At 45.4% G+C, this 18,707-nt stretch overlaps 1 protein-coding gene across 3 annotated transcripts; it reads left to right on the top strand.

The window, feature by feature from the left end:
• The first annotated feature begins 1,745 nt into the window (after positions 1-1,745).
• Positions 1,746-16,843, top strand: ezh1 (enhancer of zeste 1 polycomb repressive complex 2 subunit). Of its 3 annotated transcripts, none has more exons than XM_086176515.1 (20): positions 1,746-1,906; positions 3,543-3,726; positions 3,937-4,062; positions 4,596-4,718; positions 5,368-5,485; positions 5,650-5,871; positions 6,488-6,590; positions 6,875-7,038; positions 7,463-7,554; positions 7,668-7,830; positions 8,868-9,052; positions 11,850-11,941; positions 12,291-12,319; positions 12,417-12,542; positions 14,003-14,181; positions 14,276-14,371; positions 14,463-14,544; positions 14,631-14,714; positions 14,782-14,866; positions 14,978-16,843. In XM_086176515.1, the coding sequence occupies exons 2-20, from the start codon at positions 3,547-3,549 to the stop codon at positions 15,036-15,038; spliced, it is 2,310 nt and encodes a 769-aa protein (XP_086032641.1). In that variant the 5' UTR covers positions 1,746-1,906; positions 3,543-3,546; the 3' UTR covers positions 15,039-16,843. The 3 variants fall into 3 exon arrangements, with proteins under 3 accessions (XP_086032641.1, XP_086032642.1, XP_086032640.1); XM_086176516.1 differs by lacking the exon at positions 1,746-1,906 and adding an exon at positions 1,942-2,205 and having other exon boundaries at positions 14,634-14,714; XM_086176514.1 differs by lacking the exon at positions 1,746-1,906 and adding an exon at positions 1,942-2,205.
• The last annotated feature ends 1,864 nt before the right edge of the window (positions 16,844-18,707 follow it).

Raw genomic sequence — 18,707 nt, 5'->3', positions numbered from 1 at the left:
AACATCTTTGACGACATGAGCCGCGGAGGCAGGTGCCAATACCAACACGCAGAGTTGAATAATCCAGATTAAAACCTTCCTGCGGATGCGGCCTTGCTTTCAAGCTTATCCTCCTGTGTGTGTTTGCTCTTACTTGACGATTCACTGTCAACACGCCACGAGCCACTGCAAATACCGGCAAAGCCAGGCATAATATGTCAACGGCGTCTCACATTCTGAGGCAGGTTATTATTCAGCGGGAATGCTCGTCATGAACGTCAAATGCGGCGATAAAATCGGATTAGTAACACCGCGGTGATCCAGGTGAACACACACCGGGGTCACGCTGGCAGGGAGACGTCAAGGAGACCTTCATGTCAATTGGCCATAAAAACATGCCAGCCAATAATTGCCAGTCAGCTCAACGGTGCCACCTTGTGTGAGCCACACCTTGTCACAAACGTATTCGGCGATGCTCTTTGGATATGGACGCATGGAACGGCTTCAAACGTGTTAACCGCCTTTATTAAATGTTCAACCTTGATGTGACTGGGATAAATTGTATATTACTTGCTCCCACTGATGTTGCTTGACTCTAATAAGAAGCGTGCTAAAATTGTTGTAAAAAATACTAATTACGCTCAATAAAAGGTATTATACATTAATGAATAATACAAATGAAGTAATACTAAAGAATATTGATAATTCACCATGCAGTATCATGGCATCATGTGACCATAACAGTATTGGCGTGTTTTATATTTTGTCAGTGACATTCGACTGCTTGTACGGATCACACCAATCTTTTAATTCTCAGCTGTCTGCCGTTAGCTCCACGCACGGTGCCAACTGAGAAAGCGTGTCCAGATGTGCGCCCCCACAGCTGGGGCCCGCTTCACGCTGTCAAGTGCAAGCGCCTGTTCGGTGTACTTAAGGATCGGGTCAGAGGGGGTCAAAGCAGAGGTGTGTTTCTTCCTCCTATTCCCTTCAAATGTTGTCACCAAAAGCGGCGTCTTTCACTTCTAATGTGATTCTTCATCACAATCTGAGCAAATATTCCAGATCACCTCACAAAAAATATGTGTTACATATCTATTTATTCTCTATCACTGTTTATTATCACCGCCCCCTCTCCTGGGGTCCAGACCGATTATCCCCTATGTGCAACGATTTTGTTTGTTTTTTTTTCTCCTGTGTGCAACCTTGTCGTTTTCAGTCTGGAGACTCCAAATTACGATTTTTACACGGGGTACGTGACAGCATCAGTGGCCCTTGAAGGACCCTCGGCACCTCCCAGGAGGCTGAGGCAAAGCGCGGGTCGAGCGCCCCCTAGTGGCGGCTCGGGGAACGACATCGGAACTATTTTCCATCCGATTCGGACCATGGGAATGTGTGTTTGGAAATAAAGGCTTGCGCCAGATACAAACTTCCGATCGCTTTCCCGTCAATTCAAAAAAAAAAAAAAGAAAAAAGAGAAAAATCTCGAGGTATCGACCCGATAGGATGGGAAGGAAAGCGACCGGTTCTCCTGGCGTCGTTTGTTTACGGCGAACCCAGTTCGACACCATTGTTCTGTATCGATCCGTCGCCGGGGGTGACGGGGGTTCGGGGGGCGACACAGACGCCGCACCCCGGCGGTTAAAACCCACCGACGGCCTCACCGACTCCCCCCGACGGCGACCGCGCACCGTGGACGGTTGCGTCAGCTCCCCGTCGGTGCGCGGTGGGCCGCGCTCCACGCCACTTTCCTTTCTCTTCTCTTTTTTTTCCCTCTCTCTCTCGTTCCCTCTCTCTCTCCCTCTCTCTCCCTCTTTTTTTTAATTCCCAGGGCGCAGAGTAGTAATAAATCCTCCGCTGCTCGGGAACGCATAATAAATACGTCACCTTCCTGCTCCTGCTTTGGGCTCCGTCAAGTGCGCAGCTATTTGTAAGCTAAACACACACACACGCACACGCGAACACGCACACGTACGTACACACACACACACACACACACACCATGCCTATGGATAACGGGGCACCATGCCTGTGGATCGCGAAGGGATTCCTCTAAGATCGCGGGGACGGTTTCTGCGACGCAGCCGTGGGAGGGACGGCCGCGCGGTGTGACTCCGCGGGATCGCCTCCCCCCCACCGCCCCCACGCCACGATACGACCGCGGCTCGGGACTCGACCGCGTCGCCGGAGAGTCTTGTCGCAAAACGGGTCGGACGCGGATTTTCGAAGGTATTTGAGATAACCGAATGTGTGTCTGTGTGCGTGTGCGTGTGTGTGTGTGTGTGTGTGTGCCCTCCTCCTCCTCCCTCCCTCCTCCGGTAGAATTAACGTGCGGTCGTCGTGGCGCAAAATGCGCACGTCCTTTTAAAAAAAAAAGTCCCCCGAATTTGTAGCTGCTGCACCTCATGGACGTGCACCAACAATAATAATAATAACCAATAGAATTATTATAACAATAATAATACTGATGTTCGCAGTGCGTGCGGTCATTTCCGGTCTCGGTCTTTGTGTTCGTGCGTGTTTTGCGGGCTTAGACTGCTGTGTGCGGGGGGGAAGTTGGCGTTCACCTCGCCGATGGAGGGAACACGGGAAAACTGTACTACGCACTTTTCTTCTCCTTCATGTTGCATTCGCGAAGAGGCACGCCCACTCGCGGGAGCAATGTGGATGTCCTCATGTTTTGTCACGCAAACTGGGGGTGTGGGCGCCCCGCGTGTACACGGAGTCCCTCACCCACCCACTCATTATCGACAGAGCTCACAGGCGGTCTCACCTTTAAGGTTTTTTTTTTTTAAATAGCAGCCCCACGGAGGGAGCCTTTTGCGTCAATGTTGTTTTGACACCAGAAGGGGGCGCTGTTACGCGGCACAGACGACCGTGGGTGAACGAGGAAGGTCCACATCCGCCAGAAGTTGCGGGGCCTGTTACGATCTCACTACCATTGTATAGACGATGAATGTAAATACAGCAGTTCTCACTGTATTTACTCCACCCCACCTTCACACACACGTCTTCCTGTGCCTGAAGATGAGCTTTTCAGCTCCACCTCGCAGCAGGAGGCCGTTCTCACGTGCAGCAGCGTTGACAGTGTGATGTCATACTTTTCCAGGATTCATGACATCACCAATCAATGACATCACCGTCAAGTGGATTTGATAGTCATCACCCCCGCCACAAACACACACACACACACCCCACCCCGCCGTCCTCCCCCCCGTGTGTGTGATGTGGTGACATACCGCGTTGATCAGTCTTGTCCCAGGGGGTCGGGCTCGCTTTGAGTTTCACTTTTTATTTTAGATAGAGACTTTTTCAAGTCAAGTGATGCTGCTAATATGAGCATGTGAGCTATTTTTGTTTTGTTTGAAAAACATTAAAATCAAGTGAGGTTCACCATCACTGGGTTCCACGTGCACTTTATAAGAACTTTACAAACGTTCCTGATGTTTAGCTCAGGCTTTATTAAATTTAAATTATTCGTGATTAAACTTTAAAAGAGGCTATGCCCGGTTCAAGTAGATTTAATGCTTCCTGTTGCTGTTTTTTTGTTGTTTTTTTTCTCAAAGTGTCATGGAGGTTGCAGCAGCCGAAGCCTCAGCACCCGCAGCTGTCGCCGCGCCACCGGCCCCGAGACCTCAGCCGTCCTGCTACGTGCCCTCCCGCAGTCTGCTGGAGTGGAGACGAAGGGTCAAGTCAGAATACATGAGGCTTCGCCAATTAAAACGTCTGAAAAAAGTTGAGGAGGTCAAGGTGGGTTCATGAAAGGGTCATCAGGTCTGCATTTAATTCTGGAAGCGTCTGTGGCTTGAGGACTGGCATAGTTGTGTTTTTATTTGCAGCCAGTCTGTGTTTGCATTCTATCGTCTCATTTCACTGCATATTAATATATATTTAGACAGTGACAGGCAATCCTCAGATTCTGAGATGTGGACTTTGACGTTTCCTTCTGTTCGTGTCCAGACTCTGTTCATGTCCAACAGGCAGAAGATCGAGCAGCAGACAAACGTCCTAAACGATGACTGGTCAAAGCTCAGGATTCAGTCCATCCCGCTGTCAGCTTCCAGTGGGGCTGTGGCCAACAAGAAGGTGTGTGTGTGTGTGTGTGTGTGTGTGTGTGTGTGTGTGGGGCGGATGCGTGGAGGGGCTGTCGTGCCTGCATCGATCCCGATCTCTCCTCACACTTCTCATGCTCAGGCTGACTTCCTGCCGCTTTCAGTCCAGTGTATTTGTGTGTGAATGACTGGAAGAAAACACTCCCGTGGAATATCCCGCCCTCTTCGCCAGCGCCATTGTGTTCTGTTCTGATTCCCAACCGGCTCTCTGTTGTTGCCAGAACATCTTTAAAAAGAGCAATGTGCCCTAAATGGATCAGGTGGGAGCCTCACTGTATTGTGCGGCTCTGAGGTAGCCCATAATACAAAGAGCCTGAGGGCATAACAGCATCAGCCTCTTCAGAGAGGCTGTCAGGATCTACAATATTGTGTTTACAACCCTTATTTTCCCTCTAAGGATTGAGTGGGATGGATATTTGATTTTACAGTTACATTTTTATCAAGTCATCTTGAGGACTGCTCCACTGTCTCATCCTTCTCCTCGGCCCTCCTCTGGTTCCTTTGCAGATGTGCACCGTGGAGTCTGGTTTCCCGGCATTCAAAGCTCAAGCCATTGCCATGAGACCCTTGTCAACAGTTGCAGGAATCCCCTTTATGTACTCCTGGTCACCTCTGCAGCACAACTTCATGGTATTTAAGGAACAATCGTGTTGGTTTGATGCTGCTACTGTGCTATTACACTGCTGGCAATGTTTAGTGAGGTCATTTAAATTATTCTGATATTTCTGTTGTCGTAACTAACTAAACATTCATCCAACATAACAATGCAGTATTAGAGGAATGCTTCTCTCCTCATTGGGTTTCAAAATTCTCAATCCAAGGCAATTTAGTCTTGGCCAAATTTCAGATTTTCTTGGTGGAAAAACAATAGAAATAATTCAGCATAGCTGAGAAAAACCCGTGAAGTAAGAACAACAAACGTGGTTGCACAACGTAAAGCCTTAGAGAACAGAATGAGAATCAGTGAAACTAGAAAACAATAAAACAATAGCCGGGTTATTTAAACTCTGAAATGTCACAAGATAGAGGAAAGAAACTCACCGACAGTTAGTTCTTACTGGGACTAGTCCTCACTGTCATGATAGAGATACATGACAGTGAGTATTTAATTGATTTAATTCATTTTTTATGCTACTTTTAACTGTCAATACCTTTGCATGTTTTTTTTTTTTGAATACTCAAATAAAGGAAAAGATGGAATATACTTCCTCCACGCAAGCAAACATATGATGTAGCAGCGGCGTTTGTATCCCTTTTTTTGTTTTGTTTTTTATTGTAGGTAGAAGACGAGACGTTTCTTCACAACATTCCTTACATGGGTGATGAAGTGCTGGAGCAGGATGAGGCTTTTCTGGAGGAGCTGATAGATAATTATGATGGTGTCCATGGCGACAGAGGTGTGTATTACACCCCCTGTCCCGTCATCGGAAAGATCTCGTCACCTCGACTCCCGTTTGTGTTTTCTTTCCTTCCAACATCTTTAAACGCTGATGAACCCTTTATGTGCTGTAACTTACGGGTCGTCCATATTTGACATTTTCACACCGTTACTCTGTTGCAGAGGGTGGTTTCATCAGCGATGAGATCTTTAAAGAGCTGGTCGACGCCCTGAGCCAGTACTCCGACCATGAGGAGGAGGAAGAGGAAGAAGCGTCGGCGACAGAGTTCGCGGGGAAGAAGGACGAGGAGAGAGCGATGAGGAGGAGCTCAGTGGAGGGCTCTGAGGAGAACAAAGCTGGGAGTGTGACGTTCGTCAGGAAGAAGAGGAAGAGCGCAGTGGATGGTGAGAGATCGAAAGTCAGCTGTGCATTTGTGTGTTGTTTTTTTTTTTTTTTTCGCTGTGAAAGAACAAGAGCGCTGCTTGGTGAACAAGGACGGTACTGTTTGGTCACTTACACTGTGTCGCCGCTGCAGGTCACCCTGCCACCGCCGCCCAGGAACAGATATTGTTTACTTAAATGCTGCCCCTGTGTCCCTGCATGGGTACTGTTTGTCAGGAAACCTGTTTGTCCATTACAGCGATACGGCCCGGCTCTTATTACACAACTTAGTGACCTCTCACACCGAGCTGTATGCAAAACTAGGCTGTCTACACATTCTCCTATTGCTTAGCGATAACGAAAGGGGAGCAAAAAAGAACGCTGCAGCTCAGCTACGGAAATGCAAAGGATTGAAGAGCTTGGATATTGAATAACGAATAGAAGGAAACAGTCATTGCGTAATGATTTTCATGGAGAAGCTGTTGATGCTGAATGTCCTTGAGCATCAGGAAAACGCGTGTACCAAACGTTTCAAAAGAATGTTGCATAATGTCATCTGTGCAAAGACCTGACGTGTTTGCACAATTTTGCTCATCCTTACGTCTACCTCCTTCCACTGCACACTTGTGTCTCCCAAAGCGAGGGACCTGACCGGCGCCCGTAAGATCCCCAACGACAAGATATTCACTGCCATCGCCTCGATGTTTCCTTACAAGGGCACCACCGAGGAGCTGAAGGAAAAGTAAGAAAAATGAAATGAAACCGGGGATTTGTGCACACACAATGCTGAATAGGCTGTTGCTTAGTGTTCACCATGGATACGCAAGCATTCAGGGAAGAAAGTAATAATGGCAGCGCCCTCTCAAGAGCTCAGACTCAAAGGAGCATTTGTATCAAGTAGTGAAAGAGCTACTTGAAAAGAAACATCTAGCTCAACGCCACCTTCCGACAAGTCGACTTGTGATGTCAAACAAAGAACCGCGTAAAGGTGAAATATCACTAAAATCCCCTCCGTCGCATCTCCAGGTACAAAGACCTCCTGGAGCCCTCAGGCCAAGTCAAGCTGCCCCCCCTGTGCACCCCGAACCTGGACGGGCCGTTCGCTAAGTCTGTGCAGCGGGAGCAGTCCCTCCATTCCTTCCACACGCTCTTCTGCAGACGATGCTTCAAATACGACTGTTTCCTCCACCGTAATGGCTTGAATTTTATATACGTCGTCATTGATTTTTCTATGTGACACGACGAAACTGTTGATGAATGTTGTGCGATAAAATGATTTCTTAGCAATATGTGTGGATGTATTGCTACTACTGACGCACTATAAGTCATCCTCTGACTTTAAAACATCTACACTCAATGTAGGCAAACTGACCCAACCACCACTTTGGCAACCCTTTGGCCCACACTTCTTCCATGCCCAAGCAACGCTCTGATTGGCATTTTGCAGCAAGTCTAGACCCTCTGCTGCCCCCTGCAGTGTAGGGAATTTTCAAACCCCGAGGAGGCAGATTATGATGAAGCACTGATCATTAATACTGCTGCACACCAAAGCGACAAGGTGTCTGGCTATTTAATAGATAGTTATCAGCCTGCTGTTTGTTTCTGTTCATGAAGCTTTCCATGCTACGCCCAATGTTTACAAGAGGAAGAGTAAGGAGATCCGCATAGAGACGGAGCCATGCGGCGTAGACTGCTTCCTTCTCCAGGTAGGTCAAGACCGTGTCTTTTTTGAAATTCTTCTCCTAATCACCGATGGATTGGAAATCCTGTCACGCTGTTTATCTTCCTGTTTTTCCTTCTTCCCTGTGCCCGCGTGAAGAAAGGGGCGAAAGAGTTTGTAGATCAGAACATGTTTCGTACGCAGAGGTCTCGCAAGCGGCGGAGGCAGCAACGGCCCGCCAACCCGAGCTGCCCCGGACCGTCCGGGTCGGCAGAGGAAAGCAAAGAGGGCGACAGTGACCACGAGACGTCCTCCTCCTCAGGTGCGTGTCGAACATTTTTTCCACTCCCACAAAGTAAAGACCAATGGAGAATCGTGGTTTTTACGGGTCTGAGGTTCCATTCAGTACAGATGGTTTCGTCTTAAAGGGTCTTTAAGAATCTGAGTCACTGTATGACTGAGTGGCTGCATCATTTACCATAACCTCCTCCCGACATCCCGCCTCCAGCCCCCACCCCCCCCGGCTGCCTACCATGGCTGACTGCAGCCCTTCAGAAAAGTGTAATTTGGCAGAAGATGATAGCTCTGTAGTCATATCCTGCTCCCTCCGCCCCCATCTTCACTCAATATCAGCTCTCTCTGGCCAAGTAAAATAAACCAACCATTAGTTTTGCAATCCTCAGCCCCAACACAAACACTTTGTTCCTTAACCCCCCCCCCTTCCTACTGTTTTTTTCTCCCTTGTATTTTCATTTCTTTTGACATCCTCTAGAGCAATGTTCGCTGGCCCTTTACCATCTTTTCCACCCCCTGGAGCGCCCAGGTTGTTCTCCATCACCATCGGCGTCTTATATTTCATTTTGGGGATGTGACTCAGCAGATCCTCTCACATATGCTCGAATAATGTGGGAAAAAAAACCAGATTGTTTGAACAGATTATTTAAGATACTCAGTGACGGAGAATGTGGCCTCACCAGTGCTGCATTCAAGCTGTTGCCAGGCAACATCCAGCTCTCCATGTGCACTATGGTTATATGAGCTTTGGTCTTGAATATCCAAAACAAAGCCCCCATGAGTTTTTGTGCATGTGTGTGTGCGCGCTTGTGTGTGTGTGTGTGTGCGCGCGCGCGCGCGTGTGTGTGTGTGCGCGCGTGTGTGTGTGTGTGTGCGCGCGTGCGTGTAGACTTTTGCATCCAGAAATAGCAGCATGGAAATCGTTGTGCGTGCACGGATTAAAAGCCGCCACAAACAATTTGCCAAAAGCGAGTAAAAGAAAAGTAGTCCTGTCTATTTCATAGAACACTCAGACAAGTGTTATTTAGCAACGCTAAACCGCGTTTGTGTGTGTGTGTGTTTCAGAGGGGAATTCACGGTGCCAGACTCCCACCAAGCTACGTCCAGGGGATGCTGATGAGGAGCAGGAGGCGTGTTGTGTGGTCCAATGGAGCGGGGCGGAGGAGTCGCTATTCCGAGTACTCCACGGCACGTACTTCAACAACTTCTGCTCCATCGCTCGCCTCATTGGCACGAAGAATTGCAAGGAGGTGAAATGTTTACACGCACGTTATGCTTTTCCCATCACGGCATGTTACAAAATCATCAGACGCACTCATCAGTCTTTCAGATATGTTAAAAGTCTTTTGTGTTTTATTGTTCCTTTTTTTTTTTCAAATAAACAGATTTGAACGTTGTTTAAAATCAGGTGAAATAGAACCTATAGAATCCATATATTCATTTTATTTTTCAGTAATAATACGTTAAATGGGGTGGTTGTGTCATAAATGGTGGTCCTTGTTGTTAGAAGCTAGCAACAAGCTAGTTGTTGTTAGCCAGCTTAGAGACTTAATAGTGTATCTGCTTCTCCTAATAACTATAATGAAACAGGAAAATGTTTTAGGGAGACGGATGCAAAAAAAATCTGATGTTTTTTGTTAAAGACTAAATTATCCAACCCTTTATTTGACTGTATGTCGAAAAATATACACTGCTCAAAAAAATAAAGGTAACACTTAAAAAACACATCCTAGATCTAAATGAATGAAATATTCTTATGAAATACTTTGCTCTTTACACAGTTGAATGTGCTGACAACAAAATCACACAAAAATGATCAATGGAAATCAATTGTATCAACCCATGGAGGCCTGGATAAGAATCACACTCAAAATTAAAGTGTAAAAACAAACTCCAGGCTGATCCAACTTTGATGTAATGTCCTTAAAACAAGTCAAAATGAATCTGTGTTGCTTCCTGAGTGGACACTATGATTTCACAGAAGTGTGATTGCCTTGGAGTTACATTGTGTTGTTCAAGTGTTCCCTTTATTTTTTTGAGCAGTATAGTTTAATACAAACCTAGCAACTCAAGAACAAACTTAAAATTGTGTTGATTTGCAGCTGATGTTGTGTTAATGTCGTGGTTCAGCTTGTTACCATCTCACGTAGTCTGGATTTTTTCTGCTTTGGACCATTTTGTTGCGTTATGTTGGACTTTGGGATTTTCCTTTTAAACTATTTGAGGCCCCCCCACCTGCCCTCATCGTTGCCTCTGTGTTGTCTTTTCTAGTTAGTTAAGTTAGTATTGAGATCTCTTTTCTGTTTCAGTCACTGAGTCAGTATCTTTCTTGCATTCTTTGCCAGTGAATTCTGTAATTTTTCCTGATTATTTTGAGTCATTTAATAACCCAGAGTTACGTTAATCCTGCTTTTGCGTTCACCTGCACCTGCACAACATGACTCAACAATCCAACAAGCTCCATTAGATTCCCAGGAGAGCAGGCCAGGAAACTCCCACCATTTAAAAGCTATTAAGTCTGGACTGTGCATTTGAATGACTAAGTCTGTGGCTAAAGCCAATTGGCAGTGTCTTCCTTCACCCTACCCTGTCACGCCATTGGGGCCCTGCTTCACATCCTTGGCCCGTGATGTGATAGCATCTGGTAGGCTGGTCATACCAGACATCATCCTACATCTTGGCCTTCTGCCTTAAATTTAAATATTTTCAAAGAGGGCTCAGCAACTGTCTCCCTTTCTGCTCCTATCCAGTTTTCCTTTTTAGTCTCCACCGCTGCAACGGCCAAAAGCTAGAGTGGGGTCTCTCTCCTGCAAGGGGGTTTATGCACCTCAGCCACTCAAGTCTGGTAATCGTGACTAGGGTTGACCTTCCCGAAAAAACCATCAGCCAAAACCATCCGCCTTTTCCCCAGTGGGCCCCTGGGTCACCTTCACAAATAGCCTTTCTCTTCCACGACTGGCCCCTGGACATCTCAGGTATTTGCCTAAAGGGCAACACCTCTGTCACGGCCCTTGATTTGAGGAAAACTTCTTCAACAAGCTTTGTGTGACACAGAGTACACTAGGAAAATATCTGCACCGCACACCACATTCTGCCAGCTAAATATTGGCCTCTGAAATGCCAGAAAGGAAAAAAAGATCTGAGTTTTCTGCAAAATTAAGTTTCATTCTCAACATGCAAGTGAAGGGATGGAAATTATTTATAGTTCCAGTTCTTATCAGTTTCATCTGAATAGTTTCAAATATGAAATGATGAGCCTGAGTTAATAGTTCTTTTTTTTTTGGTTTGTTTTTTTTGGGGGGGAATTTAACTAGAAAACAGTTGTGGCTGATTTTTGTTGGAATCAGTGCAAGTGCAGCTCATGCATCCTGTGTCTTTGGTTTTTATGGTGTGGGTAAATGGACTGACTTCAGAGAGAATACCATGTGGCACCATAAACAGGAATGCTTACCAGATGTTACTTCTCACAGATTTGTGATGAAGTCATTCGGTTAAATCTTAGCCTCCTGTCAGGTCCTTATGTGTACCATGTACAGTACAGGAGGCCCTTGCGTGTCTTTTTCTCCTCTTCTTTTTCTTCGGATATTTGGATGCCAATGAATAGCCAAATACGTCTGGATATATTTAGAATGAATCACATCCGGAGCCGCACCTTCCCTCGCCGTCCAACCCTGGTAGCGCCTTGTTGTAATGGCCGGCACCGTCTGTCAAAGCCCCGGTGGTATCCAGAGTGCCACACCCACTGCCTCGTTGAGTGGAAAAGCTGAAACCAGCTGCATCGTTATGTACGTCTTATGTCCCAGGGTTGAGTCCAAACCTGAGCTTTGGCTGCCACAAGTGGTTGGCTGCTACAGGGGAGTTTTGATAGCAGAAGATGGAGAGGGCAAGATGTTCCATTGCATAACCATGGCAATGCAGCGTTGAGCTCGTGAGGCCCGATATTACACAACACGATTCCGATGACCAAAACATCAACTCGGCGGCCGCCGCATCCATCTCTCCTTTTTCACAATGTGAAGTGGTTTGTGTCATTTTTATCTCTCCCAGGTGTACGAGTTCGCCGTGAAGGAAGTTCTGATCCACCGGGTCCCTTTGGAGGACGGAGGCATTTCTCCGCAGAAGAAGAAAAGAAAACACAGGCAAGATCTCAGATTGTCTCGCTCTGTGACTTTCAAATGTGAAATGTATAAATAATGTCTTTTTATGGTGTCCCACCCCAAATCGGCACTGCCAGAATAAACAGGGCGATTTTTTTTAAACAGACATTTTACTATTGCTCCATAATCAGTGTTCGAATCAACAAATTTCAAAGCAAGGGAAAATAAATAAGCATGGGATAATAATACAATTGAATCAATATCAAATAAGTATGTGATTGTGAAAATCTTTTACTCTTCAAATCATGTCCTGCTTAAATTGCAGAAAAAGGTTAAATACATCCAAATAAAACCTCACAAACTCTTTCGCTGTGTTTGTTCAATGTGGCAGGTTATGGGCAAAGATTCAGTTAAAGAAAGGTATGTACAAGCACATCTGTTTTTTCCGCCGTGCCCTTTGAAAATCTGATTTTAGCTTCCAGTGCCAGTGCAGAGACTATGTCCTCTGTTGCTCCAGATAATTCATCCAATCAGGTGTACAACTACCAGCCATGTGACCACCCTGACCACCCATGCGACAGCTCCTGCCCGTGTGTGATAACCCAGAATTTCTGTGAGAAGTTCTGCCAGTGCGAGCATGAGTGTGAGTGTCACCTTTCTTATTCACCTGTGTACCCAGTCGCTGTGTGTGTAGGTTTGATTCATTTACGGCGTTAAGCCATCTGAAGACACGCAGACGTCTCCACTCTGACCTCTTGGATTCAAATCTCACTTCTTTATGCTATATCCTGTGATACATAGCAACTGTGTTTTTTTCTTTTCAATTCGAATAAAAATCGTGTTTACCCCAAGAAAAAGAGACTAACCCTAGTAAGTCAGAAATGAAAAGGAAAAGAAGAAGAAAACAAACCAAAATAAAAAGCACACACTGGGTATGTATCTTCTGACAGCAAAGCCACGTTTCAAACAAACGTCAATTGATGAAGCTTGTATCACGCTCCTGTTTACGCTTGTCAATGAAAGTGACCGTTTGTGGCCCGGACCACCTCTGAATGTGGTCTGGCCAGCTCCCAGTGCGTCCCAAATAATAATCACGCAACTCGGAGTACATCTAAATACCAGGTCTGAGACTCGGCATGCTTCACCCACAAACCCCCGTTGATGAGTTTTAAATCGATTTCCAAGCCGTAGCAGCGGGAAGCAGCAGAGTGTGGAAGAAACCTGCGAGCAGTCTGAGGGGGAAAGTGTCCCCTGGCAGCGACCGGTGGATTTCTGTTTGTGTCAGCGCTGCATTCACAATGAGGTGTTTGCTGCCGCAGCAGCAGCAGCAGCAGCAGCAGCAGCAGCAGCAGCAGCAGCAGCAGCACAGACACCTCCGGGCTGTGTTTCCTAAAACCGGCCACATGGTGGAGGAGCTCATTTTGAATTACACCCACTGGGCTATACCATAAAAATAGTATGAGCTGGAAAACGTTCTGTTGTGGTTTTGGAAAAATATTTTTGCTTAATTTGTTCATCATTTTCCGATTTGGGCTCCTCCCTCTCCTCAGCCCGGCTGATAGCCTGCCTTTTTCCCGTAGCCGGGGGAAAGCCGAGGCCAAACAGGAAGTGGCCTCCATTGTGCACATGTGCGAGCTCTGAAGACTTGGAGAGAAATCAAACGGACGTGACAGGCTGTGCGCCTGATCTACAACATCATTTCCAACATCAGTATGAGTCAGACAGCTACATCTAAACAATACTTGATGATGCAGACACATAAAATCCAGTCCAGCTAAGAAGAGGAGTCTGGAATCGAAAGACAGAGCTCTTATAATGGACAGTTTTTCCCCAGACACCGGCTGCTGGAAAGACATTTCGGTTATTTTTGCCTGATCCTTCTGTTCATCTGCCCAGAGGGTTTTATGTTACACGCTGCAAAATTGTATGTCCGCATATCTACCAGCAGAGGGCCTTGACTGGGATTCTCTGACCATTACTCAGCCTCTCAGTTTCCCTGCCGCAGCCTATTATGCTCTGCCAAAATATATGTTGTGCTGTACTTCTGTTTTAATGCCTTTCCCCAAAAACTTGATCAGCTCTTCACATCTGAATGTGTTCCAGGCCAGAATCGCTTCCCGGGCTGCAGGTGTAAGACACAGTGCAACACTAAACAGTGTCCCTGCTACCTGGCCGTGAGGGAGTGCGACCCGGACCTGTGCATGACTTGTGGCGCCGCGGACCATTGGGACAGCAAGGTGGTCTCATGCAAGAACTGCAGCATCCAAAGGGGTCTGAAAAAAGTAAACTGGCCGCCTTGAATATTTCACTGTTTTGACAGTTAAAAAAAACACAGACGTTCAGCCGTCCCTCTAACATGCATTCAATTTCTCTCAGCACCTGCTGTTGGCTCCGTCAGATGTGGCTGGGTGGGGCACCTTCATTAAAGAGCCAGTTCAGAAGAACGAGTTTATCTCAGAGTACTGCGGAGAGGCAAGTAAAAAATAATCTCGTTATTTATTAAAGATTTCATAAAGATACCTATCATGTACTTACCGTGTTTGTTATGTCTGCACACGAGCAGCTCATCTCCCAAGATGAAGCAGACAGACGGGGCAGAATATACGATAAATATATGTCCAGCTTCCTTTTCAACCTCAACAATGGCAAGTACCCATCGTTCCCCCCTAAGTGAGCCAACCGCTTAGGCCCACCACCGGGCATAGCACTCAGTCCGCTCTCTTTTTCTCAGTAGACTTTGTGGTGGATGCCACGAGGAAAGGGAACAAGATCCGTTTCGCAAACCATTCGGTCAACCCAAACTGCTACGCAAAAGGTAACGCCTCGTGGCTTTGGTCGGGGATTCGGAGTCTGCCGTTGGTTAACACTAAGATCATTTGCAGTGGTGATGGTGAACGGAGACCACCGGATTGGAATATTCGCCAAAAGAGCCATCCTGCAAGGAGAGGAGCTCTTCTTCGACTACAGGTGAGTCCACGAACCTTTAGAATTATCTTCATTGCTAAAAGGGCTGTTTTGCATTGTTACAAACTTATCTCTGCATTCAAAATCACACCTTTCACCCTCTTCTATCCTCAGATACAGCCAAGCTGACGCCCTCAAATATGTCGGGATAGAGAGGGAGGTGGACATGACTTAGCGGAAGACCTGCCGCTTTCTGTCCATAACTCCAAGGCCCATGGCTGAAAATAAGCCTCGTATCACCCTCTCTTTTCATGTCCAACTGAGAAGCCAAAATCTGAAAAGGAAAATGTGTTATTTTGTTTTCAATTCATAAATCTGATACCAAAAAAAAGCAATTCTTATTTTATGCTCAAGTAGACAACATATGTTGGGCAGCAGGTAGAAATTTGGTTTTGTCATGTGACCCGGACATCAGTGGCCCCTCAATGAGCTTTGCAGTTTTATAGAGAGTATATCGAATGTGCGAGATGAGACTGAAAATAGCCAGGAGAGGCATTTCACCTTGAGTATCTCTGAAAAAGAAGAGACTCTCCATGATTGATGGTCCTGGCCAGCAAAAAGGATAAAAGCTGAAGAGACAGTAGATTTTAGGTCACGACGGCAGAATGAAGTCAAGATCTGAATCCCGTTCGGGACGCTTTTTCATTTCCTATTTTTGACTAAGCATAAAAAAAAGTCACATTCCCTGGTATCAGATGGATAAAATAGGATTGATAAAAGAGACAAAATATCAAATAGCTTTTCATTTCCTAAGTTTGAATTCTCAGGTGTGTATGAAAAGAAATAGATGCGTTTATTTACTGCATCCGTCTGTCTCTGCAGCCTCGCTTGAGACTGGAGGTGCAGTCTCTGCAGCGTTTCCAAAAATAGGACGTCCGGGGCGACGCGCCACCTCCCCCTTAATGACAGCTCTGCTCCTCCGCTGCCTGAAAACCCATCCTCCGTGCAAGACTGTATATGGCAAGCTTATGGAACTACAATATTTTAAGTGGAAAACTATTAATCCTAATTGCTTGGTGTATCAAGGGGATCCCATCTTTTATGTTTGTTCCGTCTGAGACGTTGTGATCACCTGCAACACAGCGTGTTACTCTATCCGCAGTTTTGTTGCCGTACTATAGACAGGCTTCTGTTTCACTTCTCAATATGTAGTACCAGCTTCTGCTTCGTACCTAACGACAATCAGTGAATTGCATGCCGGATAAACAAACCATTAGCCACAACATTAACTTCAGTCAGATGCTGCCCCGTGCGGTCGTTTAGTATTGTAGTGTGATGTCACCTACCGGCTGCTCCACCAGGATCTGACAGCTTGGTATGTTCCTCTGCAAGGCTTTGTTTTTTTTCCCGTGGATAACAACGCCACCACCACGTCCAGATGGTGATATAAATTATTGTGCATTTATATTGTTGTTTTTGCAGAAAAAAAAACACACAAAAAACAGGCAACCAGACAAGAAAACCGACTGACTGAATGTAAACTGTAGACGGTGGTGAAGAGATCTCATTTGTTTTCTTTTTTTTTTACTTTTCTGTTGGTACTCAAAGCAGCGTATGTTATTTGTCATCTTTCCATGATCTCGAGGCCTTCAGCTCCATGAGACAAGTTATTGACACATTTACTCGTCACACAGTGACTGTCTTCCTTCCAAAAGGCCTAGCAGTGCCAAATGTCCTGACGCAGAGCGGACATTTCTTACCAAGATGGTAACTATTGTGAGGTCACGATAACAAGAAAAGCGAAACGATTGGTGTTTAACCAAATGTTGAAAGTCGCGCACAATGTGAATGTAAAATATAATTTCTCATCTTCTCTGCATATTTTTTTTTAAATGTCCAGATTCATTCTCGAGTCCTCATTTATTAAACAGTTAAGCCGACTTATAAATGAGATCTTTCTCAATAGAGGTGAACAAAATGGAGTTTACAGCTATGTATAGCGAATGCCTAAAGAAATAAAGGTTTAACTTTATACATTAATACGGTTTGTTCTGATGCTTGGTGGACGGAAAGGATTTCACAACAGAGCTGGGGTTTCCTTCAAGCTTCTTTTATTGAAGTGAGATTGGCTCTGATTTACACAGTACGAGTTTGGATCTAGTTCAGTTTACACAGTAATGGTTATATACAATGGAAGTATTACAAAACATAATGACAAACAACAACAAAAAAAAAAATACTCAAAAAGTGTGACCACAACCACAACTGAAAGAACCTCTAGTACCCACTCCAGGATGAATTAGATTCTGTAACCAGTCCTCATTGGTGCATTGTCATCCGATTTAATCCAGCACGCAACTGTTGACAGGGTATCTGCAGATACTTAAGAACTATGATTAACTTAAGGCCTTTTTATGCAGTGGGTCTTACAATAGGATCCTGGTGTTTAAAGGGTCTGTAGCAAACTGCTTCGAGATGCCAGGGAAAAGGCTTGTCGCCTCTACCTAGGCATTTTACAAGCGTTAATAAACAGAAAATTGAAGCGGTGTCACTGATTTTGACATTTGAACATACTGTATTATTAGGAATATCATTTTTAATGCCATGATTCAAAAATTGTCTTTTTTTTCTGGCGATAGCATTTATGGGAGCTTTCCTTTGCAAATCTTCAGGTCCATTCATGATAGTTTCTATATCATTTATTTAAGATTTTCACATCATTTTCAGGTAATTCAATTACTTGCAATCATTTTTAATGGTGTGTTTAAAGCTCCACGTTTGCAAAGTCAGAAGATGCCCTGTCCAAACTAACAACAATCCTGACGTCCATCCCCATCTAGTGGACGTTCAAGCATTCATTCCCTGCGTGCCGAAAGACAGGACGCAGGTTGCAGTCAACCGCCTCAGCTCGGCACTGTTTATCTCTGAAAATAGAAAAAATAGCCACTCTACTTCTATGATACTGTTGGTGCACCACAATAAGTGAGGTGGAATGTTGGAAATCAGTGCTCACGGCTGTTGTTCCGCCGGAGGTGGGCTTTTCGATGGTGGGTAATCTATCAATGTACAAACAACAGAGCAACCGGCCAGTCGCACATACACACACTCCAGGGACCACGCATGAATGAGCTAGTGAGTGAGACTGAAGTGACGGGCTGACTTTAAGTACAATTCCATGAATAGTGAGATGTTTATAGATTGACTATACAAGGTGATGCGTTCCTAATAGGCAGCAGAGCATATCTGATCCAGGTGTTCTGCCTCGTGAGTTGTGTTTTGAGATTGATTGACAGTGATTTTCCATTCAACAAAAACATACCAGTGATATACAAGTCACTTTCGCACACTTTTGATCCTCTCATCCTCTTCATCTTTTTACAGTGCGTTCTTAAAAATATAGACTGGTCTTTGGCCCCATCTGTACATTTTCATACATTACAAGCAAGTCGTGCTTTTACAGTAGCTGCAGTTTTACATCTACTTTACATCCTCTCGCTGTGCGACGTGCCACACACCTGACCCCTCCGTACGGATAAGGAACCGACAAAATTAGTGCTTCAGACCAAGCGTGATACTTTCGTTATCCTGAGCATTCCGACAAACTACCATGAATGACTTGACTTTCAGTCCTACAGCAGCCTGCAGCGAGAACGCCACAGCATCTGCTCATACATTGCAGAGTCGAAGGAATACATTCAAAGCTCTAAAATTTGACGGATTATCAAGTGGTTTGCGTAAAACCAGAGGAATAAAAGTCACTAAATATTTTGTTCATATATTCACAAAGACACCCATTACATCCTACTTGCGGTTTTAGACCTGCAAATTAAAATTGGCTGAAAGAAGCTCTTAGTATTGCATGTTTCTGCAAAGTGTGCTCATGCTTTACATACGCATCGCGACT

This window comes from Fistularia commersonii, chromosome 28, assembly GCF_037954325.1.
Source record: "Fistularia commersonii isolate RoL2024-O1a breed Wild chromosome 28, RoL_Fcom_v1.0, whole genome shotgun sequence".
Classification (NCBI taxonomy): domain Eukaryota; kingdom Metazoa; phylum Chordata; class Actinopteri; order Syngnathiformes; family Fistulariidae; genus Fistularia; species Fistularia commersonii.
Note: the sequence above shows the minus strand (reverse complement) of the source record. Positions and strands in the feature narration are given on the sequence as shown.